This window comes from Macrobrachium nipponense, chromosome 17 (genome assembly GCF_015104395.2).
Source record: "Macrobrachium nipponense isolate FS-2020 chromosome 17, ASM1510439v2, whole genome shotgun sequence".
Taxonomy (NCBI): Eukaryota; Metazoa; Arthropoda; class Malacostraca; order Decapoda; family Palaemonidae; genus Macrobrachium; species Macrobrachium nipponense.
The window spans coordinates 54,617,613-54,644,209 of NC_087210.1; the positions used below are offsets into that span (position 1 = coordinate 54,617,613).

Below are 26,597 nucleotides of genomic sequence, written 5' to 3' on the forward strand. Positions count from 1 at the left end.
ACAAATACTAGCACATTTTAAAAGTAATTTGTGTTTTTCTTAGCATACAAATCTGAAGGTCTACATTTACACCCCACCTCAGCCACCCCTCATTCTGATACCTTGTGGAGTGCAGACTGACAAGTGGTTGGGGCTTACCCCCTACCCTTGGTAGTTAATGACCTTATCTGAAAGTTAAATGGACATCGAAGCTCACGTCTGCAAGCCAAATCCCTATGTAAAGACCTTCGGGTTTGTATATTACAAAAAATTCAAATTACTTCAAAAATGTGTTAGTTTTGTGTAAAGACAACATGCTTTAATGACTGATTACATTTTTGTAACTGAAGGAAGGAAGTGCTTATTAAACCATGTCACAGTCACTCTAAATAATAATAATAATAATAAATTTTATTTTCAGCTCAAGACTATATACGTACATGGAATAAACAAATACTTAATACATAGACAATAACATACTTAGTTACATAGTATAACATAAAACAATGATTAATCAGCAATATCTACACTTGCTGAAGTACATAGTATAAAAGATGGTAGTCAAAATAATGGTAAAGTAGTAATAATATTGAGAATAGTTGAAAAAACATTAAAAAAGGGATTTTGACGAAGGAGAAATCTATTTCTGGGCAAGGGCCCGTGTCGCCCAGTGAAATGTCCCTTTAGCACACATTTCTAAGGTGAATTAATGATAACATACCAGAGGAAAAAGCTAAAATGGAAATGCCAGAATATTCTGGCTCACTCATCTTATATAAAAGGTGTCGGTATGGTTTCTGGGACGAGTGAAACCACTACCACGGGTCTCTTATCATTTAGATTCATCCCTCTTCGAAATCCCTCTACCAGAGAGGGGCCGATGCAAGGCCCACCCCTAGCTACAACTACTACTAGCGTCTCCGATGCTACCACCAGCGCCTCTACCGGCATCCTTGGAGTTAGCCTCCCAAGCTTAGGCCCAAGGGTGGGGTTATAATAGAAGGGTGGGATTTCACTGGGCGACACGGGCCCTTGCCCAGAAATAGATTTTTCCTTCATCAAAATCCCTTTTCTGGGCTCAGCCTGTGTTGCTACGTGAAATAGTACCAGAGAATTAGCCACAAGCTTGGAACAAATGAGTACAATCACATATTGTAAGGAAAAAATGAAAAACAATTAAGGTTAATTAGTATAATCTAAAATAAAGTTATGAACTAGAAATAATTATAATACAGGCGGTCCCCGGGTTACGACGGGGGTTCCGTTCTTAAGACGCGTCGTAACCCGAAAATCGTCGTAAGCCAGAACGACGTTCTTGAAAACATGTCCACAGGGAAAATTTCACTACTAATTTGCAATTTTTCTTAGGGCCGTATCTCTAAAATTATCACTAATTTATTTTTTTCTTTTTATGTTTGCAACACTGTGTATTCACAAATTACTGTATATTTTCATTAAAATACAAGAGAGAGAGAGAGAGTGAGAGAGAGAGAGAGAGAGAGAGAGAGAGAGAGAGAGAGAGAGAGAGAGAGAGAACTCCTTAGGTTTCAATAGATTGAAATGAATGTCTGTAGGCAACTTTTTCCCCCTCCCATAAATACATATATTTCTCCAGAGAAGAGAGAAAGAGAGGACTGTGCAATTATGTTTGTCTGTCTATCAATTCTTTTGCTGAGAGCGAGAGAGATAAAAGAAAGAAATAGAAACACCAAATGTATGACAAGTATCTTGTGGAGAGAGAGAGAGAGAGAGAGAGAGTGAGAGAAGAGAGAGAGAGAGAGAGAGAGAGAGAGGAGATGAGAGAGAGAGAGAGAGAGAGAGTTGTCCTTACAGTATTTAAAAGAGAGAAATGGAATGATTATTGTATTTAAAATACTCAGATATGAATTTGTACTTATAGATTATTATGGAAAAAATATTAATGATAAACTTATTACATACACGTCCATGAAAATGATCTCATCTCAGTAAGAGAGAGAGAGAGAGAGAGAGAGAGAGAGAGAGAGAGAGGAGAGAGAGAGAGAGAGAGAGAGAGAATTACTAAAACCATTAAATTCGTTGACCATTGTATGGCATTGTTAAGCTTGAGTGGTCACTCGAGTTGAGGTGGTTGGGGAAAATTGATACAGAAAAAGACAAAGGAAGAATTTTCTTTTGAAATTAGTTATCGTATTATTACTACTTCTATTATTATTATTATTTGAAAATATAATAAACACGTGCATCTACCATGAAAATTCTCTCATCTCAGTAAGAAAGAGGAATTATCCTTACAAGTGAAATGGAAAGGTCATTTTCATCTCTTTAAAATACGACCATTATGAATTTTGTAATTAAAGTTTTATTATTATTATTATTATTATTATTATTTATTATTATTTATTATTATTCTTATTATTATGATTATTATTATTATTATTATTATTATTATTATTTGAAGGTAGGAGACCCTCTCTCAAACATGTTTTGTTAAAGATGATGGCAGCATCAGTGGAATTGATTTTATATATGGTCTTTTCAATTCTTCTTATTATTCTCTTCTCATCAGGGCTGATATTTGCTAATAGCTGGCCGATGTTCTATCTCGGTGAAAGAAATGTTTTCTAAAATCTAATAATTTTATATCGATATGATAACAAAAGTGGTTAACAAATCTTAGTCTAAGGGCGTAACGGAATTCCAACGTTTCCAACCGTATCATCGGTTCATTTTCAAGGAAAGGTGAGCTTGAACTGATTGGAATGGGATCGTTCGGCGGTAATTATTATTATTATTATTATTATTATTATTATTATTATTATTATTATTAAATACTGAAATTATCAATAAACATTTTACATACTAGTACCATAAAAATTCTTTCATCTCGGTAAAAGAGAGAGAGATAGAGAGAGATGTTTATCTCTCTCTGTTTATAACGCTTCCAGCAAAGAAAAGAGAGGGAGGGAGTTACCACTATGTATGGCACATTATTATCTTGTTGGGTGGGCAAAAGATGGAGAGAGAAGAGAGAGAGAGAGTGAAAGACTGGAGAGAAGAGAGAGAGAGAGAGAGAAGAGGATGAAGGGTTGATGAGAGAAGGCACGAGAGTGAGCGAGAGAGAGAGTTAACCTTAATTTAAATAAAAGTGACATGGATAGATTAGTACGTATTGTATTTCTTTAAAATACTATCACATATGAATTTTGTAATTACGGTTATTATTAAATTTTTATTTTAATTATTTGTAATATTATTAATTTAAACTAATTTAAAATAAAACATAATAGTACAAGTACATAAAAAATCTCGAGTCTCAGTCAATGAGAGAGAGAGAGAGAGAGAGAGAGAGAGAGAGAGAGAGAGAGAGGAGAGAGAGAGAGTGAAGGGGGGGGGGGGGGGGAATGTCAGGACCACGTGATTGCAACACTGCAGCTCTCCCCCAGCTCTTCCCCCTCCTGGCTGTCACAGAACTTGATATATAGCTGACAGTTTTAGTACCTGGATCTGAAAAAGGTTACTGGAAGTTACTTCAAGAAGACTGGGATTTCCTTCATTCTTCCATAATTTTTTAAATATAAGCTAAAATCTTACTAATTCACTATGGTATTTTCTTTAATGAATTGATATTATTGCTGCATAAATTAATATTAATATTTGAAAATAGTAAATCATTTATTTATCATACTAAAAAACATACATCTTTGTAGTACAGTGGTACCTCGAGATACGAAATTACATAATCCGTTCCGAGACGGCCTTCGTATCAAGAGTTTTTCGTATTTTGGAACACATTTAACATGTAAAATGGCTAATCCGTTCCAAGCCCTCCAAAAACACCCCAGTAAATTATATTTCCAGGCCTAAAACACATGTTCTTGGGTTACAATGGAAGAAATATGACTCCAAAAAGGCAAAATACTGTACATACTTGAGTATTATTCAACTGCATATAATGTTCAACCCCATTTTTACTGCATATATTAGGACTTTGGCATATGTCCCTTAGCAATAAGCCTAGCCTATGTTAGCGGTTGCTACTGTAGCCTAGTCTATGATTCTGACATCTAAACCTAAGAGCTAAAAGCTTAGAATATGCCAATAAAATGTATAAATAATCAGTATGTATTCATTTCAAATAATTATTAATTAATCATTAACTATAATACACTAACAAACAAAAAACAAACCTTTCAATCTATTGTTTACATTCAGATCTTACCCGTCTTACGAGTATGGAACGAGCGCCAAGCAATCATTTTTCCTAGCACACAGTAAGCCATAAATTGTCATTAGTATCTCTCTTCAACTAATGAAACCACCAAACAGTATAATAACCATTCATTTCTATTCTTTATTCTATCTTTACCTAACAGAGATACCGAGTTATGACAGCTATAATGAAACATGCGTAATACGTATACGTACGTAATAATAAAAACAGAAGAAGAATTCTAAAAAATGCGTATTTGTTGGCAGTTCCTGATTTATTTTATTTTAATTTCTGATATCTAATTTACATTTTTTTTTATTAAATGTATTGCATGTACTCATTTCAAATAATTATTAATTAACCATTAACTATAACAAACAAACAAAAAAAAAAAAGCTTCCAAACGTCTGTTTACATCCAGCACTTATGAGTATCGAACGATCGCCAAGCAATCACTTTTACACAGTAAGCCATAAATTTTCATTCTCTCTCTTCAACTACTGAAACTACCAAACAGTATAATAACCATTCATTTCTATTCTTTATTTTATCTTTACCTAATGTTTTTTCTTATTAAATGTATTGCATGAATACTAAGTTTTTCAATTTACAGCAACCTTTTACCAATAGAATACTTAAAGCACAAGGGGTAGATGCTGACCAATAGGAGAGCAGGACCTTATGGGGTGACTAGCATCAGGAACCAATGGGAGAGCGGGAGGATGGTGGCGAGTTTACTCAGTTAGCAGCGCGGGAGTTTTAAGATTGTTCTCGGTGGTCTGGGCGAATCTCGGGACTTTATAGCAACAACCTTTCGTATCTTGAAAACTTTTCGTATGTAGAGCAGTAAAATTTTTCGTATTGGCTTTCGTAACTTGGATTTTTCGTAAGTTGAGCCTTTCGTATCTCGAGGTACTACTGTAGAGAGAGAGAGAGAGAGAGAGAGAGAGAGAGAGAGCGAGTTGTTTGAGTAGAGAGAGAGAGACGAGAGAGAGAGAGAATTATAGTGATTATTTTCGTTGGAAAATACAAAGAGAGAGAGAGAGAGAGAGAGAGAGAGAGAGAGAGAGAGAGAGAGAGAGAGAGAGAAACTTTGCTAAACTATAAAGGATTCTTATCTTATCATAGTATGTGTTTTTTAAAAGCGTCGTAAACTCGGAGCGTCGGAAGCGTCGGCGTCGTAACCTCGGAACAAGCGTCGTAACCTAGGGCGGATTTTTCAATGAATATTTAAGAAAAAGCATCGTAACCTCGGAACGTCGTAAGCCGGACCTGTCGTAACCCGGGGACCGCCTGTAAAGGCTTAAGAGTAAACATAGTAACTTAATATTAACCTTAAAGTTTAAATACAATATCATATAATACAATGTTCTGTGTGAGTAATCCTAAAATAAAAACAAGGAAACATCACAACTATGTACAACTTGTGGCATCCAAGGCATGACCAAGGCTACATGGTGGCAGAGCCACAGGAAGAATGTCAGTGAGGCAGGTAGAAAGGAGATCTAGATCTAAGCTACTTATTACTACTTAAGCAGTGTCAGGTGAAACTGTGTTTCCCGCTGCCACTGCTGGAAATTTAAGAGCTTCTAAGGACTTGAGGTAGTGACGTTTGAACACTGTCGGAGATTTCCAGCCTGTATACTTTTTCAGATCATCAAAATTCATATGCTGAAAGTAGTTAACTGAGGTAGCTACTGCCCTAATGTCATGTACCCGGGGGAAAGATTCTGGGTTGGCTTGTTTAATAAAATATAATATTTGCTGTCTAATTCCTTTTAAGGAAATAGTGCCACCTTTTTCCCTCGTGAATAAAGGGCCTGAAGATCTTATGGCCGTTCGAGCAAGGTATGCTCTTAGGGCAGTAACTGGACATAAGGATGGGTCCTGAGCAAGTGGGAGAATTTTCCACGGGGCCCACCTCGCCAGTGGGTCCTCCTCATTTTTAGCTAAAAATTGACGATCTGGAGAAAGTAAGACTTCTCCTGAAGGGAGAAACTCTATATGACCTGAGTTTCTAGATAGAGCCGACAGTTCAGATACCCTGGCTCCTGAAGCTAGACTTAAAAGGAATAATGTTTTCCTCAGGAGGGGTAAAAAGTCACATGAATCATTATCAGTGTCTGAGGCCAGTGACACAGACTTAGGCCTCTCTGATGGCCTGAGTCTAGCACAGGCTCTAGGGATAGATGAAAAATAAGAGTCTGTTAGATCTATTTTGAAACCAAACTGGAAGATTTTCTTTAGTGCCGATTTAGTAGTAGTGATAGTACTAGCTGCTAAACCTTTTTCAAATAATGATCTAAAAAAGGAGATGGCCAGGTTGGTTGTCATGGTTTGAGATTCGGACTTCCTCAGAAAACTAGCTAGTTTTTTAACTGCTGAGTCATATTGACGAAGGGTTGACTCTCGTTTATCCGATTCTAAGAATAGGATGTTCTGAGGATCAATATTAGCATCCCTCTGTGCTGCGAACTTCATGAAGTCCATAAAGTTAGGGCTTTCTGAATTCCTGAGGAAGCGAACACAGTCCGTGTTTGTACTAGTTGTGATAGTTTGGGATTGGGAATCCGTTGAGGTCGGAGTCCCAATTCCAGTAGAAGCGGGAACCAATTGCTCTTGGGCCAATTGGGGGCTACTAGAGCAATGTGACCCTTGAACGTTCTGAGTTTGTTCAGAACCTTCAAAAGAAGATTCACCGGAGGAAAGATGTAAATCTTCTTCCATTGATTCCAGTCTATAGCCATGGCGTCTGTGGCATAAGCCAGAGGGTCAAGGTTGGGAGCCACGTAGCAAGGGAGTTTGTGATTCAACTCCGTGGCAAAAAGATCCACCTGAAGCCCCGGGACTTGCTGACAGATCCAATTGAATGACTGCTTGTCCAGGGACCACTCCGACTCTAGTGGGACTGAGCGAGATAGCGCATCTGCTATCACGTTCCTTACTCATGCTAGGTGTGTGGCAGACAGGTGCCATTTGTTCCTGGTTGCCAGTGAGAATATGGCTATCATGACATGGTTCACATGGCTTGACTTGGGGCCTCCCCTGTTGATGCAGTGTACTACCACTGCACTGTCTAACACCAGCTTGATGTGAGATTTCTTGGCTGGTTGAAGTTTTTTCAGGGTGAGGAACACTGCCATAGCTTCCAATACATTGATATGGAGCTGGCGGAATGGAAGGGACCAAGTTCCTTGTACCTTCTTGTACTGAGAGAACCCTCCCCAGCCACTTAGTGATGCATCTCTGTGTGGATAACTAATGCTGGCGGAGGGAACTGAAGAGGAATTGACTTCGACAAATTCGTGACCTCTGCCCAGGGGCGGAGGCGTTTGCGTAAGATCGCCGGGATAGTGGACAGCTTGTCCCGGGACCTGTTGTTTGCTCTTGAGTGCCAGACGCGGTTTATGTCTCTGAGCTTTGCTTTTAGCAGAACGTCCATTACGGAAGCAAATTGTAGAGAGCCCAGGATCCTTTCCTGGCTCCTTCGAGACATTTGCTTGCACTTGAGAAATTGTCTGGTTGCTTTGGCTATTTCTCTCCTCTTCAACGACGGAATTGATAGAGTGTGTGAGTTCAAGTCCCACTGAATGCCCAACCATTGAAAGCGAGACTCCGGTGTCAACCGGGACTTGGTCTTGTTTATCTGGAATCCTAAGTGTTCCAGAAACTGGTTTACTTTGACCGTTGCTTTGTGGCATTCTTCGATGCTTGTGGCCCAAACAAGCCAATTGTCCAGATACGCAACTAACATTATTCCCTGAGACCTGAGTTCTTGAACCACTGTCTCCGCCAATTTTGTGAAAATTCTGGGGGCTACATTGAGCCCGAAAGGCATTACCTTGAAGGAGAATGCCTGGTTCCCTAGCCTGAAACCTAGGAACGGGCTGAAGTGTCTTGCTACTGGAACATGATAGTATGCGTCTGTAAGATCGATAGAGGTGGTGATGGCCCCACGGGGTAGTAAGGTCCGCACCTGCGAGATAGTCAGCATTCTGAACTTGTCGCAACGAATGAATAAGTTTAGACGGGACAAGTCTAGAATTATTTTTCGTTTGTTTGAGCCTTTGTTTGGCACGCTGAACAAGCAACCTTGAAACTTTAAGTGCTTGACTCTTGACACTACTCCTTTCTGAAGGAGTTCTTGGGCGTACTCTTTCAATTCCGCTGTTGGCTGTTGATAAAAGATTTTGGATGGAGGAGGACCTTTGGTCCAGCTCCATCCTAGACCTTTGGACACAATGCTCTGTGCCCAGTTGCTGAACCTCCATCTGTGTCAAAAGAGGAACAGTCTCCCTCCTACCTGAGGGTTCTCACTGGTTCGGGGAAGGGCGTGTCCCGCGCCCTCCTCGTAAGTGCTTACCTCGGCTGGATGCTCTTCCGCCGCCTCTCTGACGAAAGGCACCCCTAGCCCTGCTACCCCTGCCGAACCTGTTGAAAGGTTGAAATGACTGGCCTTCAAATACTGGGTTGGTTGAAGGCCGGGGAGACAGCGTAGGAGGTGGAGGCCTGGTTTTGAGGCTGCGCCAGCAGCAGTAACTGTTGCTGAGGCTGTGCCTTTGACGTCGATGGTTGCAGTACCTGAGATACCGGAACCGCTTGCATCATTGTTTGTTGCTGGGGAGCCTGGAAAGGCTGGAATTTCCTAGGCTTCTTTGACTTCTTGGCTGAAGAAGTCGACTCGGATTTCCTTTTACTGGATAATCCCCAGCGAACTTTGAGACTCTGGACTCCGGGAACAGACCAGCACCCCAGATCGGAGCAGCCAATAATTTATTGGGCTCATGACGGATGGTGGCCTCTTGCAGGACATGTTTCCGACAATTACGCCTTGCCACAATAAAGTCATACAAATCACATTGCACTGTATGGCTATGATCTTAAACAGAGGTTCGTCTCCATACGTCATAGATGATACCTCTGTCATGACAAGTGTATTGAGGGATCTGGACAGTCTCGTTCAGGCGTCGAATTCGGCCTGAATGAGACTGTCTGGAAGTCTAGGCAGCCGCTCACTAAATTGTGTGATGGCACAGTCTGGTTTTAGTTTCCCGACCGAAAAGGTGGCCGGGAGATCTGACCATAGATCTTCCATTCCAGGGAGAAGGAGCGATGTAGGCTCCGTTTCCCAGAGCTGCGGCATTGGCTCGTCTCTCATCGCGGCCTGCATTGTCAGCTCCGTCACCTTCGTAGTGAACGGGATGGGCGTTTCTCCGTCGAAAGCGCTTTTAAACGCTTGGACCCTGGTGTTTATACAATCCCAATCCTCTAGGCTCCTAAGCCAGTCTCGTTGGGCTTGATCCCGGGAGAGGATAACCGTCTCCTTTGGGATCTTATCTTCTCTCCTCATGGCCGCCTCCGTAAGGCGGGCATAACCGATGAAGGGGGGTTGCAAATTTGCCGGATGAAACTCGAAGTCCTCAAGCCTTCGAGTTCCACAGTCCGCCAACGTCAGCATCCCGTCCTTGAAGGGGGCGTATGACGAGATCCTCCAGGGATTACTCGCCGTGTAAGGAGGGAGAGTATTGTAGTCCGGCATGGCTTGGGCTTCCATGCCGGGCTGTGCAAGACCTGTCGCAGGGTTCTCGCGGAGACCTGCGATGAGGTTCTCCTGAGTGACCAGCCTATCCGAGATAGCCCGGATAGACTGGCCTGACTCATCCAAGGAAGATGAGATCTGGGTGAGCATCTCCTGGAACTTGTCTTGAACCAAGTTCCCGACCAGACTACCCATTTGTTGCATAATGTTTGCAGTAAATGAGTCTGTGTCAAACGGAGTGGGTTCCAGCTTCTCCCTGGGGGTCTTAGGACGGGCTCCTATCAAGGTCGAAGGTTCAGGGTCGGGTAGGAGCTGAGCCTTGTCCTTAGAAGACTTACCTCTGGAGCCTTTTGAATGGGAAGAAGTTCTAGGTTTTTCTCCTCCGGGATGGTGAGCTGGAGTTTTCTGAGAGCCACCCGAACTAGACTTCTTAGACAGAGTCTTGTGAAGTGTTTTGATTTCACGCTTCCCTTTAACCTTAGGGATCACCTGGGTGGACTTCGGTTTGACCGATTGCCCATCCTTGGAGAATCCCTGGAAAGAAGAAGAAGGAACAGGAGAAGAAGATCTAGAATGATTCAAGGGAAGACCTTGAGGCCCCTACCAAACCTGCCTCACTCAGCCTCCTACCTGCGGCGTCTACCGTTATGGGCTTGAGGTCAAGGTTGAGAGACGCAACTTCTTCCAGGACTTCTTGGTTACCCGGCTCATCCACAGCTAACGCCACCTGCTCTTGAATGGTGGCAATGTAAGGGGCCGCCGCCTCCGGGTCGACGTATGAGGTCAGTTTGCCGCTGGGGAAGATGAGAGCAGCCATCTTCTTATCCAAGATGTAAGGCTGCCCCTTCGTCACGTTCTGACCAAACCCGCCGACCCAGGCCTTCAGAGTGGTTTGGGCGGCGTCCCCGACCGCTTGAGCACCCTGAAAGAGAGGGTCAGAATTAATACTTAAGGCTACTTAAGATTAACTTAAATTACGAACAGTAGATGATATATCACCAAAAATTTATATAGGCCAATAAATTATATGTGAAAGGGTTTAGTGTCCGGAGATGTACTTACTCCGGAGGAGACCTGGTCCACCAGCTCATAGCAGATGGTGCAGCTCTCGTGATGCCAGACAGCCAGATCACCAAAGCGGATGGCGCAAGTAGCGTGGGTCTGGCAGACCTCGTGCCCACAGGGGTCCTGGAGGACGGCGTTGCAGCCCGACTCCTGGCAGTGGGTAGCCTGTAAGTGAAATGATACATGAGTATCAACACTAACTAGTTGGACTAAGTCCATGAAGTGATATGTCATAACACCGGAGTGCACCGGAGTTACTAGACAATTTTAAGGCTTGGTCTCTACCTGCTCTCCTGCCGTGTAACGTGGTGGGTGTCCGATAGAGTTGGTAAAACTAGAATCAGTGTGTCCCTGGTGTTGCCGGAGGATGAAAAAATCACCGAAACAGAAGTACCTAATCTATACGCCAGAGCGAGGAGTACGAGGACGGCGGGGGAGGAGCAGGAGGGGACCAGCAATTAATGGCGGGGAGGATGACTCCGCTGTAAAATAGTACAGGTATTCTCCTACTTACGATGGGGTTAGGTTCCGAAAAACCCATCGTAAGTTGAGAAAATCGTATCTCGGATATAGCCTAGCCTACACTAAGTTAATCAGTACCATATAGGCTAGGCTATATACACATATATGGAAGATTAGCCTACACTACACAGTATACCTATACATATATGGTATAGTAATTATTAATATCAGCTAATTCGGGTGTTTCAATGCAGATTGACTTATGATAATTAAGTATAAAAAGAAATTTAATGATAAGAACAAGGATCAGACTGTAGCGTAAAGGGTACTCACCAAGATTCGGTCCGTTGTCGGCATACGTGATCGGTGTCAGGCTGTTCATGGCTACTATAACTAAAGATCGGAAGAGGAGGATGATGATAAAGCAGCAGGATCATCAATTCGCTCTTCCTCAGATAGAATTTCTTCTTCTGTTAGTTCAGGTGTCTCGAGGAAACAACTGTTCCGAGACGTACAGGATCGAGTCTCAAGTGAGGGGGTAGGGCTGGGGGAAGCGGAATGCACTGGAGTCGTTCTCTTGAAGAAAAAATCCATTGTAGGTTGCACAGTGCGTTTTTTTCGTTCTTCATAAATTAATCGGTAACATGCAACACTGTCTTGATGAGCCCTCTGAACTTTGGCAAACCGTTCCTCGTCCCCATCCATTTCACTTAAAAGTTTCAGTCCTTGATCAAATAAAGCAAACGCCTCTGCCAGTTTTTTAGTCGTAAACGTTTGCTCCGGCTCTTATTCTTCTTCCTCTTCTGCTTTTTTTTTCTCTTCTGCAAGTGCAATTAAATCCTCTGCCGTTAGCTCTACATCTTGCACATCTATAAGTTCTGTTGGATATTCTTCCTCGTCAATTTCTAAATCTAAACTTTTCCCAAGTATCAAGATCTTTTTTATTGATTTTCACTTCTTCTTCATTCTGATCGAAACCTTTAAACGAGTTCACATACACTTTCAGCAGATTTTTCCAGACCCCATTCATACACTCTTTCTTTTTTACCTCCTTCCACGCCCTTCCAATGTTCATAATGGAGTTAAGAACACTAAATTCTTTCCAGAAAGTTCTGAGATCTTTCTCCTCGTTATCCGTAGCCTGAACAGCCTGCGCAAACGTGTTCCGAAGATAATACGCCTTGAACGTAGCCACAGCACCCTGATCCATGGGTTGTATGAGAGAAGTTGTGTTTGGTGGCAGCAAACACAACTTTTACATTCTCGTTAATATCTCCGATGTGCTGAGGGTGGCCAGGAGCATTGTCGAGAATCAGAAGAATTTTGAAGGGGATGTTATTTTTCCTACAATGATCTTTCACTTCCGGAATGAAGCAATGAACGAACCAGTCCTCGAACAATATTGCAGTCATCCAAGCTTTTTTATTATGACGGTAATGCACAGGAAGTGTATGCTTGTCGATGTCTTTTAAAGCCCTTGGATTTTCTGAGTGATAAATCATAAAGGGTTAAGTTTATACCCAGCCACATTTCCCCCCCCCAAAGCAGAAGAGTCAATCGATCTTTGTATGCCTTAAACCCGGGCATCGCCGTTGCTTCTTTGTGGATGTAGGACCGTTGTGGCATACGTTTCCAATAAAGTCCGGTTTCGTCAACATTAAAGATTTGCTCTGGCAAGTAGCCTTCATTAACGACGATCTCGTGTAAAACATCCTTAAATTTAGCGGCTCCGTCGGCATCAGCGCTTGCTGCCTCACCGCTAATTTTTACACTGTGAAAATTATGGCGGTTCTTGAAACGACGAAACCATCCAGCACTTGCTGCAAAAACTTTGTTGTGGTTATCATCATAATTCTTCTTCAGTTCTTCAAAAAGCATGCGCACCTTTGTCTGAATGGTTAAGAGGGTGAGCGGCATACGCTTTTGTATTTGATCCTCCATCCACGTGACCAGTAACTGCTCCATTTCTTCCAAAGGCCCTATCCTCTTCTTTGATATAACCTTTGAATGAACTGAAGCAGATGCCTTTACAGCATCCATTACGCGTTTCTTGTCCTTGAGGATGGTGGATACTGTCGATTGCGATAACCATGACTGCCTTTCCCGCTTCACGCTGGTTTATTATTTTCAGTTTCTGTCCAAAGTGATGGATTGCCTCTTCTTTTTTGCACTACCAGCAGGACAACTATTTGGTTGTTTGGCAGACATAGTTTTTTTGTTTTAATTTTCGGTACTTGAAAAAAACTCTCAAAAATCACAAACGAACACTGACCTAATGTTACTTGGTTCAAAACGAGCGCAAGTGAGGTCGAACTCATTGCAGCTGTACCTACGCCAGCCTCTCGCTCTCGGGCCAACATATCGTACAGCGTAGTACGCTGCTGCCAGCGCTCGCTGTGCGCAAAATTTAAAAATATGCATTTTTTTTTTTTTTTTAAGTAATAATTGCTAACCCCATCGTAACATCGGATTATCGTAAAACGGATTATCGTAACTCGAGCACTACCTGTATTAGAATAAGTAGGTGGTGAACCCGGGTGGTGAGCGGGGTCTCCGCCGACTTGGCTAACATAAAGGATGTAAATAGTAAATAATAAACGTAAACATGCAACAGGTAAAAATGGATGGCGGAGCTCCTCTACAGTCACTAAACTTGGGACCTGGCGGTGCTGGAGCCCCTATCCGCCGGAGCGGGAAGGATGGTGACTCGGGGTGAGAGAGAGCTCGGCTCGAGAACCGAGGAGATCCGAGCGCAGCCGAGCCTGGTGGCCAACCGAGGCTCGGTCGAGCAGGGAACCCCCCCAGTACTGAATGAAGAGAGTGGTACTAGCCGAGCCAGCGTCGTGTGTCCCCTTACTAACTCCCGTATCCCCCCCATGGAGGGGGGGAAGAAGGGAGTGAGCTCGGATCAGTTGCCAGGGACATCATGAATGAGCGGGTCTCCCCCCTGGAGGGGGGAGGGAGCGTGAGGGACTGACGCTGGGTGGCTCAAGGTGATCGCTTGATCTCGTCGCGATTGTGGAGTGAGCCACGCGGTGAGACAGACCAAGCGATCTGAGGTGGCCTAGGCCATCTCGAACCGTCTTGAAAGGCATGAATACAATAACATCCTAGCAAAAACACTGGGGAAAGGAAGAGAAAACGAGAATAAGAGAAAGAATAGTCCTGGAGAAGCTGGGTCGAGCCAACCAAGAAGGAAGGGCGACTAGCAACGCAAAGCAGCTGGCCTATGCTGATACGTCGGAACGTAGGGCGGTGGCCAGGGTGGCGCAGGACCAAAAGAAAGGACGTATGTCCATAGGGAGCCTACCATAGACCTAAAAACAAAGGAACATGCATGCATGAACTCGGAGCTAAGAGGAGCGATGTAGGCTACGAGCTCGTGAGAACTCAAGGAAACCCCCGTGTGAGAATAATGCATAAATAAAATGACACGTCAATAATGCACAACCCTAGTAATAAACATGTACTGCTAAAATATTCGAGTACCATCGGTATAGGAGACTGAAGGAAGCACGAAATAATGAAACACGTGGGAGCGAGCTGCGCAGGGCGGCTCGGTAACAAAGCCGTCTGGGACGCCGTCTTAAAAACCGAAATAAAAAGGTAAAACGGGCCCTTGCCCGGCTAAAAAGACATGAAACACTTCTAGCAGTACTTAACTTGGATGCAGCAATAGCTTGATGTTCCATGGTGAAAGATAATCCAAAAAACGAGCACAAAACACAGAGCAAGAGAAAACACGTGCGGTCTGAGTGGTGCTAACGAAAAGGATGCTGGTAGAGGCGCTGGTGGTAGCGTTGGAGGCGCTAGTAGTAGTTGTAGCTAGGGGTGGGCCTTGCATCGGCCCCTCTTTGGTAGAGGGATTTCGGAGAGGGATGAATCTAAATGGTAAGAGACCCGTGGTAGTGGTTTCACTTGCCCCAGAAACCATACCGACACCTTTTATATAAGGTGAGCGAGCCAGAATATTCTGGCATTTCCATTTTAGCTTTTTTCTCTGGTATGCTAGCATTAATTTACCTTAGAAATGTGTGCTAAAAGGACATTTCACGTAGCGACACAGGCTGAGCCCAGAAATTATATAACAATTAGTGAATAGATTGTTTATAATTGAATTCCAGTTAGGGGCCTTAGGTGGTTACAGTAGTCAGGCTCAGAAGGCTAAGTAAGAAAATTGAATGTAGCAAAACTATACTGATAGTAATCATAGTAATAATTAAAAAAGGAAAATATGTACCCATAATAACAACAATCTCAGCAATATAATAATAATGACAAATTCTGCAGATGACACCTTGCAAAAAAGAGATTAAGTCATTTAGGGAACAAACACCTCATTTTCCCATCTTTCCCAGAATTTAGATCTTCTTGCATCACTGCTTAGGATGCTTTGTATGGGCAAATTGCTGCTGTTTCGCAGTTGGGTGATCAGACTGGACATTGTTCGCCCTACAATGATTTTTAAATTGTCCTGGTGGTTTTCTGTGAACATCTGTGTCGTGGAGTATTTGTGAGGCATCTGAAAATTTGCCACAACAATGTTTTATTTAAATTTACATTTTGGACAGCATCACATTTTCTTTTGTACTTTTTTCAAATTCTGCCAATATTGGCTGGATGAACCAGCTGGTACTAGATTGTGATACATCTTGGTCCTCCCTTTGACATTTTCAAGGCCTCACATATATTCTACCTTCCTTTCATTTGCTACTGTTGCTCAATGTCTCTTAAGACACATTAATGATGATTTGCTTGTGAGCACAATTGCATAAAAATGAGTGGATTTTGTCCATTTCAGGATCTTTTGTAGTCTTTAAAATTCTTTGGATATTATTAATCTTTACTCTAGGTGTTTACTTTGGGGTATCAACCATAGTCAAGGTTATCTTTAGGCTGTCATAAATAATGGCTTTGAATGAAACATATGATTTATACTATAAACAAAATTATTTTCATATCCAAATATATTAATTTAAGGGAAGTGCAGTTCTTTTATTCCTTCCATGGGGAATGACCAGTTTCACTACTCAGAATGCTTAGGTTTCCTAGATGCACACTCAGATAGGTGGAAAGGAGGAATCATCTTCTGTGGAGTGTTTGTATACTGTGCTGATGCACAGTCTTTTGCAATATAACAGTTAAAGTATGAAAAGTGGGAAAATATTGTGTTCTTATAAGATTACATTTTTTTCAGCCAAGTTGCACTGTACCATCAAACCCCAAGATGCCATCTCAGGAAATGGAATTATGCATCTGGCAGCTCAAAAAATTTGCTCAAACCTCCTGCAAGTTTTGGCAGTTCAATCATTCGAACCATGTTCATCAAGGTGCAAGATACTCCTAATCCAAATTCACTAAAGTTTTTACCAGGGGTGCAGGTAAGATAAACTATATATGTTTCATAACTAACCCATTACTTTTACCTAGCTTTCCCTTAATGTGTGTCTGTGGCAAATGCTTGTTGTTCAAAATTGCAAATTTTTAAAGTAATTTGTATTTGTTCATAAGCGAACAAACCTTCTGTCTTAACAATAGGATAATTTCTAGCACCTAGCTGGATCTGGTTAAAAAACAGATGAAAGCAAGGAATCTTGTGATATCTGGCAACGCATGCGTAGATCGGGTGAAGAGTGGTCAAAGACCACTCACCTACGCCACTGCGTCAGTCTTTTCTTTAACCGCCTGGTCTAAAGAGCAAGTCGTTTTATAGCAAGAGAGAACATCGGAGGGTTTCGACTCTTCCTTGATGGGAAGGTTTTTCGCCTCTTCCCGATGCGTCGTCTCCTGCAGTATTCAACCCCCATAGTAGCATTGTTCCTGTGTCTCCTTCCTTTTCTTCCATTGATTCATCGCTGGAAGTATTGGGAGGCCACCAGGCTGATGTTTGTAATGTCGCCCCTTCTTCTTCGGGAGTTAATTTGATTCCCGGGAAGGGGAGGCTTTTTCATCATTCTCATTTCTTCAAGAGTCGGAGGCATCCAAGATGGCGGCGATTTGGAAGACGCTCGGACTAGGAGGTCCCCTGTCCTTGGAGGGGTTGCTAGTGCACTTTATGGAGGCTCGCTAACCCCCTCCTCAGGCTGGCCAGACCATCCCCCCTCCTCCCAGCCTCGTCTTCATGGGCAGCTGAGGTCAGCCATCTTGTATTGCTCCGCCAGTGACTGCTGCCGCTTCTGCGAGTCGGAGGGAAGCCGTGGCGTCAGCCCCGTTGATGACATCACGGGATCTGTCTTTGTGTATTCCTCCGCCAGTGGCGTCTGATTCCCCTTCGCACCGAAGGGAAGCTGTGACGTCACCACCACTTATGACGTCACTCCCAGTCGTCTCCTCTGTACTGCCTCTTTCAGCCGTGACGTCATCCCTGCCGGCCAGTTCGCTACAACTCCTTCCATGTCATCAGAGCCTTCTCTGGCAGATCAGTCTGAGGTTATATGCCAGGCAGTGCTTCAGAGGTTGGACTCTGTTTTGGATGTAAAGTTGGCTGCCTTGTTGGTTAGGAGGACTGGTAGGAAACGTGTTGCTTCGTTCCCTGCCTCCTGCAAAGAGATCTCAAGAAATCAGTGCTGTCTTCCTCTCCCTCTTCCCCCACTACGCCACGTTGGCGTATCAAGCATTGGAAGGCTAAGGACTTTGCCCTTTCTTCACCGACGAGGGAGGAACAAGGACGTGTTCTCGAAAGTGTTGGTGTTTCGGAGAGTGTTAGTGTACCTTCCCTTGTGCAATCTGCAGTGGCTGCTTCGTTCTCTGCTTTGAATCCGGGCGTGTTGCAACCTCCCCGTCCGTGCACATTGCGAGCGTGTTGCAACCTCCCCCGTCCATGCACATCATGAGCGTGTTGCAACCTCCCCTGTCCGTGCACATGATGCAAGTGCTCCTTCTTCTCCAAGGCCTATTTGTTGCCGTAAGGATCTCAAGGTGCCTGTCAAGAGGTCAAAGGTAGTGAGCACGGAGTTGGTGTAGCAGGAGTGTTTGCCTGCCTCTCTCACTGGTGCTTCCAAGAGTCGACTCTGGGGGATTCTCCTTCAATCTCAAGTGTTCGGGATTCCCCTCCAACTCACGTTCGTACGTCTGCTACGCCCGTGACCATTCACGGACATGTTAATGAGTCATCTGTTGGAGGAATACGTAGTGATTTTCCTAGTGTTATAGTGGGTTCGTCTCGGGAGCCGACGCATGGACCCAGCCCAGACAGGTTAGTTGGGGTTTCGAGATGTTTGGCTGCTGACCCTTCCGTTAATTTTAGGGGAAGGTGCCTTAGAGGAGTGTACACATACTTCTAGTCGTCGGTCTCTGTTGACGGAGCAGGAGGAGGGAGACACGCAAGAGATTTTGTCTTCCTTTTCGAAAGTTGTTGATCTCATTCGTGGGTTCAACAATTTGGAAAGTAGGACTCATGCTTGGTTGTCTTACACTCCTTCTTGCTTGGAAGCCTTGGTGGGAGCTATGCAGGATCCCAAATCATCTCTTCAGCTTCCTTTGTCGGGGCACGTTCGGTCAGTCTTGCATAACGTTAACGCCTCTGTTTTGGACTGAGACGGTTCACTTCATTCTAGGGGCTCTACCAAGCTGCCAGCCCCGCCTCTCACAAAACATAGGTACTACACGAGCTCTGCATTTTTTATGTCGCGCCATCTTAACCCAGACGTCATTCGCCTGAAGCCGGGATTTACTTTGGATCGGGTGAGGTCGGTGGCTCCGTCCTTGTCTTCGCAAGATGCCTCAGCATTGGAATCTACGGCAGCCTCCATGTTGCAGACGGCTTTTTGGCTGGATTTCTGGTCTGTGGTCATTGCCAAGATAGCTTCTGATAGGTCCCTGGAAGGGTTGGTGAGTGCATCCTCACTTGCCAGTCTGTTGCAGTTCGGGGGCAAGGCGTTTTCATATATGGCTCACCTCAGTGCTAATTAATGGGCTAACCTTCTTCTGATTAGAAGAGACGTGGCTTTGTCTAGGATGGAGAGATCAGTTGACTTGGAGTCCTTGCTGGCATTGAGGAACAGAGATCTGTTGGAGTCACAATACAGGCAGTCCGCGGGTTACGACGGGGGTTCCGTTCTTAAGACGCGTCGTAACCCGAAAATCGTCGTAAGCCGGAACGACGTTCTTGAAAACATGTCCACAGGGAAAATTTCGCTAATTTGCAATTTTTCTTAGGGCCGTATCTCTAAAATTATCACTAATTTACTTTTTTTGTGTGCAACACTGTGTATTCACAAATTACTGTATATTTACATTAAAATACGAGAGAGAGAGAGAGAGAGAGAGAGAGAGAGAGAGAGAGAGAGAGAGAAATAACTCCTTACGGTTTCAATAGATTGAAATGAACGTCTGAAGGCAACTTTTTCCCCCTCCCATAAATAAATATATTTCTCCAGAGAAGAGAGAAAGAGAGGACTGTGCAATTATGTTTGTCTGTCTATCAATTCTTTTGCTGAGAGCGAGAGAGATAAAAGGAAGAAATAGAAACACCAAATGTATGACAAGTATCTTGTGGAGAGAGAGAGAGAGAGAGAGAGAGAGAGAGAGAGAGAGAGAGAGAGAGAGAGAGAGAGAGAGAGAGTTGTCCTTACAGTATTTAAAAGAGAGAAATGGAATGATTATTGTATTTAAAATACTCAGATATGAATTTTGTACTTACAGTTAATAGTACTATTATTATTGGAAAATATTAATGATAAACTTATTACATACATGTACCATGAAAATGATCTCATCTCAGTAAGAGAGAGAGAGAGAGAGAGAGAGAGAGAGAGAGAGAGAGAGAGAGATTACATAAAACCATTAAATTCGTTGACCATTGTATGGCATTGGGCATTGTTAAGCTCCGAGTTGAGGTGGGGAAATTGATACAGAAAAAGACAAAGGGAAGAATTTTCTTTTGAAATTAGTTATCATATTATACTTTACTATTTTCTATTATTATTATTATTATTATTTTATTATTATATTATTATATTATTATTTGAAAATATAATAAATTATTATTATATTATATTAAAATATAAAAACACGTGCATCTACCATAAAAATTCTCTCATCTCAGTAAAAAAGAGGAATTTCTGGGCTCAGTTCGTGTCGCTGCGCGAAATATCCTTTAATCCATTATTTCTAAGGTAAATGAACTAACAAATACCAGAGAATAAACAAAATAAAGAAAAAGGTCAGTATAACTGACTCGCTCACCCTCCAAGAGGGCGTCGGTATGAACACTAGGGCGAGTGAGACCACTACCACGAACCTTTCTTGCAATAGAAATCTCCCACAACAAAAAAAAAAACCCCCACCCCCAAGAGGGGAGCCGACCCACAGAACGGGGCAGCAACTACTACTACTCCAACCCACGCTATGGACTGCCGCGCCTCTGGTGGTGCTTTCCCGTTCAGACGTAAATTTTTGTCTCTGTGTTTTCGTGCCCCTTTTTCGAGGATTTTGTCTAACAATGGAGCGTTCAGCCATCGCATCAGCTAAGTGAAGTATTCCGAAAGGTTCCTACTTAGTTTTTTCCTACCTTGAGTCAGTATTTGCCATTTTTTAGGTATAAATGCTGATTCTCGGCCGGAAGCATGGCGGCATTGTTCTGCCTCGTGGCGGGTTCGTTCTTGGTCTCCCATACCTAGAACCTTCCCTTTGATTTTACGTCTCTATTCCTGTTTATCTATATTATGTTAGGGGATCCAGCCTGCATTGGTTTATGTCATGCATGCATGTCTTTCTTTACCTTGCTTAGGCATTATCTCTTCTATCCAGACCCTAGCCATAGCTCTTAGTATCGGCCCCGGCTAGCTTTGAGTGGTAGACTTTCTCTCGGGTTAGTCGTACACTCCTGGATTTTTTCTCCTACTACTTTATTTCTCCTACTTTGATTTTGATTTAAGTGTTTTAAGTGATTTTATTTGATTTTGGTTAGCCTAGGGCGTCTGGTACGTTATCGTAGCCTAGGTTTATTATATCATGGTCCCCATTAGTTTTGTTGCTTCCTTTAATCAGTTTTGTTGCATCTACGATGGCATCTCGCTGATCAGTTTGGTTGCATTACCCTAGGCTATAGATTTCGTTTGTTTTATAGTGTTACCGCTTTGTGTGTCACCATGTGATCGCGATGCAGCCAGACGCCCGTCCAGTCAACCTGCCTCCTCCCCACTCTCCCATAGAGCTGGGGGGAGGGAGGTCCGTCCTCGCTCGCTCCACCCGGGCCTGTCTCCCTCTCTCCCTACGCGGAGGGAGTAGGGGAGGCTGGACAGACACGGGACTGGGCTCGACCGTTTCTCTCTGCTTCACGGTGCTTTGTTGTGACGAGGTAGGGGGATTGGCCTTCCCTCTCCTTTGTTGCTCTGTTGCCCCGATGTTTGCTCGAGTTCTGTTTCGCCCTCTCGCCCCTTCCCGGATTGTCGGTGCTCTATTTTCTTACCGGAGCTCCGTCGATCACGAGGGAGGGAGCTGGTTCCCGGCTTGGGGTGGGCGGACCTCAGGACGTTGCAGTTGGTTCTCATTTACCTAACCATCCCGCGTCTCGGATCGGTTACAAACGGGAGACGGATACCCTCCGGCGTAATTCGGAATCATTTCCGGAATTTAGTGCTAATTTATGCTTAAGTTTATCATAAGTTTATTTTAAGCTATAATAAGTTTAATTTAAGCTAGCTTAAGCCGGGTTCCTCCCTTACCTCTGGTTTTACACACGGATCACACCGGAGTTATAGCCTATTCAGAGCGGTGGGGAGGGGTTATGCCCAAAAATTTTTCACTCTCCGGCATGCATCGAGTTCTATTTAGCCTGTAAGTGATGTCTTTTATGGTACTCATGTATCCTTCCACTTACAGACCACCAACTGCGAGCATCCGGGATGCAACGCCATGCTCCAGGACCCCTGCGGGCATGAAGTCCGTAGGTCCCACGCTCCGTGCGCGACTCCGCATGGGAATCTGCAGGTCTGGTACCACGAGACCTTATCAAAAGAAGCAGCAACGTTTTACCCAGGCTGTTTCGGCTGTGCCAATTGTACAATCAGCCCAACCTTCTACCTCCAAAGCTCAAACTCAACCTATTTATGTGATTTCCCCTCAGCCTCAGCCTTCCACCTCCTACGCTGTCTCCCCAGCCTTTAACCAAGTGTTCGAGGGCCAAGCCTTTCAGCACTATGACCGGTTCGGCAGGGGAGGTAGAGCTAGGGGATCCTTTCGTCAGAGAGGATCAGGAAGGTCTCTCAACAGGGGAAAACACTTCCGTGGAGGCCGCGGAGGTCACTCGACCCAGCAGCAGTGAGAGCTCGAAGGTAGGAGAGGCTGTTTCTCTTCCGGCATCGGTGGGGATTCAGCAAATGGGCACAGAGCATTGTGTCAAAGGGCCTGGGTTGGAGTTGGATTGCAGATTCTCCTCCATCCAGACCATTCCTTCAACTTCCATCAAAAGAAATGACGGAGTATGCGGAGGAGCTCCTTCAGCGCTTAAACTTGGCCATTCGCTGCGACAAGTTCAAAATGCTGACTATCTCGCAGGTGCGGACCTTACTTCCCCGTGGGGCCGTCACCACCTCTATCGATCTTACAGACGCATACTATCATATCCCTATTGCAAGACACTTTCGCCCTTACCTGGGCTTCAAGCTGGGAGATCAGGCATTCTCCTTCAAGGTAGTTCCCTTCGGTCTGAACGTGGCACCCAGGGTGTTTTCACGAAGTTTGGCGAAGTAGTCGTCCAACAACTGAGGTCTCAAGGGATAATGGTAGTAGTGTATCTGGACGATTGGTTGATTTGGGCTCCAACAGTCGAGGAATGTCACAAAGCCACACTGAAAGTAATCCAATTCCTGGAGTATCTGGGGTTCCAGATAAACAGAACAAAGTCAAGACTCACTCCGGAGTCCAACTTTCAATGGCTGGGCATTCAATGGAATCTATCCTCCCATACTCTGTCGATTCCATCAGCCAAGAGAAAAGAAATAGCGAAGTCAGTGAAACAATTTCTAAAGTACAAATATGCTTCAAGGAGAAACCAGGAAAGAATCTGGGTTCCCTCCATTTGCCTCAGTGACAAACATCTTGAGAAAGCCAAAACTGAAAGACTTAACCAGGATCTGGCGCTCACGAGCAAATGTCAGATCCAGGGACAAGTTGTCATCAATTCCACAGATTCTACGGAATCGTCTGCGCCCTTGGACAAAGTTGAAGAACCTGTCCATATCAGTACCCCTTCAGTTTCCTCCTCCGGGAATTACCATCCACACAGACGCTTCACTAAGCGGCTGGGGAGGATATTCTCAGTTCAAGAAAGTTCAGGGAACTTGGTCACCTCAGTTCCGCCAGCTTCACATAAAACGTATTGGGAAGCGATGGCAGTGTTCTTGATTCTGAAGAGGTTATGTCCGCCAAAGAACTCCTCACATAAAGTTAGTTCTGGACAGCGCAGTGGTAGTCCATTGTAATAACAGGGGGAGGGGAGGCTCCAAGTCAAGACATCTGAATCATGTCATGGTAGCCATCTTCTCCCTGGCAGACAAGTTCAGTTGGCACCTCTCCTCCAACCATATAGCTGGAGTGAGAAACGTCATAGCAGATGCTCTATCCCGTTCAGTTCCTCTGGAGTCGGAATGGTCACTGGACAACAGTTCGTTCCAATGGATTCTCCGGAGGGTTCCAGGCCTGCAAGTAGATCTGTTTGCATCTCAATGCGAACCACAAATTCCATGTTATGTGGCCCCAACCTGGACCCTCTGGCTTATGCCACGGACGCCCTGTCCATAGACTGGAACAACTGGGAGAAGATTTATGTCTTTCCTCCAGTGAATCTTCTGAAAGTACTGAACAAACTCAGGACGTTCAAGGGTCAAGTAGCTCTAGTAGCTCCAGACTGGCCGAAGAGCAACTGGTACCCTCTGATTCTGGAACTGGGTCTTCGTCCTCTTCGAATTCCCAATCCCAGGCTCTCCCAGTCAGTACAAATGAAGACTGTGTTCGCTTCTCAGGAATTCTCAAAACCCTAACTTTATGGACTTCATGAAGTTTGCGGCTAAAAGAGATGCAGATATCGATCCACGAAATATTCTTTTCCTGGAATCTGATAAAAGAGATTCAACTTTAAGGCAGTATGATGCTGCAGTCAAAAAGTTGGCATCCTTCTTGAGAGAATCGGACATTAAAATCATGACAATCAATTCAGCTATATCCTTTTTCAGATCCTTATTTGAAAAAGGCTTAGCAGCTAGCACCATTACGACAAACAAGTCAGCCTTGAAGAAGATTTTTTGTCTAAGACTGGGGTTTAATACATAGAACTTGACAAGATTCTTACTTTTCGTCTATTCCCAAGGCTTGTTGTCTAGACTTAGACCTTCAGTAAGGCCTACGCCAGTGTCATGGTTCTTAAATGACGTTCTAAAGCTGGCTTCAGATACAGATAATACGACATGTTCATTTATAATGCTCTTAAGAAAAACACTATTTTTATTAAGCTTGGCTTTAGGAGCTAGAATTTCAGAACTGTCGGCGTTATCCAGAGATGCGAATCATATAGAATTTCTTCCCTCAGGAGAAGTTCTACTTTCTCCGGATCGCAGCTTTTAGCAAAAAATGAGGATCCTTTGTTGAGGTGGGAACCTTGGAAGGTTATACCCTTCCTCAAGAATGTTTCCTCTTTGTCCAGTAACGACCTTACGAGCCGCTTTCTGGTCCCAGGAGACATCCTCATTCCTCTTCGGTCCTCTCTTTAGAAGAGAAAAAGGTGGTACTTTATCAATTAAAGGTATAAGGCAACAGATCCATCTAACTTTATTAAACAAGCCAACCCTGAATCCTTCCCCAAGGTTCATGATGTCAGGGCGTAGCCACCTCAATTAACTATTTTCAACACATGAATTTTGATGATTTGAAAAAGTATACTGGATGGAAATCGCCGACAGTATTTAAGCGTCACTACTTAAAGTCCTTGGAATCTCTGAAATTTTCAGCAGTTGCGGCGGGTAACATAGTTTCCCCCGACTCTGCTTAATATTAAGTTGAAGATCCAGATCTCCTTTTTACCTATCTCAGCCAACAGTTTGTCTATACCTACCATGTTCATCTACGTCTACCCTTGAGTCTTAGCTGCTCTTGTGATGGTCTAGTGGGTGTCCCTTATTTTTTTGCTAGGGTCACCCCACAATTGATTGTATATATTGATCTTTATGATGTGGTCCCCTTATTTTTATTGCTTGGGTGACACATCTCCATTACAATGGTTATGGATTTGTCTATTAAGATCTATAAATTTATTTAACATATTTTAATGTAAGTTTGTTCATAATTATACTATTTAATTATAATTGCTTTAATTATTGTTGTTTATGATAATCATACACATGTGTTAAGCTCAACATATATTCCATGTAAGCCCTTGTACATATATGTTAACTCTAAGCTAATCTTAAGTATTGTTCCTTTCCAAATTATATGAACAATTATGTATGTGTATATATTTTCTTGCAATTATCATTTAATTTAATTTATTTTAAGTTTTAATTGAGACCTTTATTTTCAATCTTGTGCTAAGTTCTCTGGTACAATTTTCGGCAGCGACCACGAAAACCTGACCCCGATGAAAAGGGTGATTTTGACGTAGGAAAAAATCTATTTCTGGGTGATTGGTGCTCGGTTTCGCCCTTATGAAAGTAATCCCTTTAATATTCATTGCTTTGCTATGGCAAAATTAATCTAAAATTACCAAGAGAAAAAAACAAAATTAAGAAAATGTTCCAGTTAAAACTGACTCGCTCACTCTATAACAGAAGTGTCGGTATGAGAATAGGGCGAGTGGGATCACTACCAAGAGTCATTCACCATTAGACCTTCCAATCAAAAATCCCCACTAGAGAGAGCTGATACTAACGGGTGATGCGGACGCTACTACTATACTAGTGACGCCACGGACAGCAGCGCCCCTAGCGGTCATCCTTAATCTATGAACATCTTGTCTAGCAGGGTGGGTAATCACCCAGAAATAGATTTTTCCTACGTCAAAATCCCTTTTCTGGGCTCAGCTCGTGTCGGCCTATGAAAGAGTACCAGAGAAACAGACAAGATGGGAATAAGGACAAATGAAAATCAGTTGTAAAAAAGAGGTATCAATATAAGTAAATCAGGTATATTACAGAATACAAACAAGTACTTAAAGCTAACTTATCCTAAACAATGACATGGTAAAGAAAGCCAACAATATAAAGTACTTAAAATGAACTTATATTAAACATATAATACCAGTAATGCAATGCAAATTAACAAAATAGATTCACTTAAGTAAGGTATTTACATAATATACAAACACATTGTGTCCTACCCTAGCATAAAAATAAGGGTAGGGACACTGAAGTACATTATAAGTACATA

At 43.3% G+C, this 26,597-nt stretch overlaps 1 protein-coding gene across 1 annotated transcript in view; it reads left to right on the plus strand.

The window, feature by feature from the left end:
* LOC135196237 (NFU1 iron-sulfur cluster scaffold homolog, mitochondrial-like) overlaps nucleotides 1-26,597 on the plus strand; it is a 146,572-nt gene that overhangs the window by 45,455 nt on the left and 74,520 nt on the right. Inside the window, exon 2 of the mRNA XM_064222914.1 lies at nucleotides 16,435-16,618. Within this exon, the coding sequence (XP_064078984.1) occupies nucleotides 16,435-16,618 (184 nt within the window). The remainder of the gene's footprint in view (nucleotides 1-16,434; nucleotides 16,619-26,597) is intronic.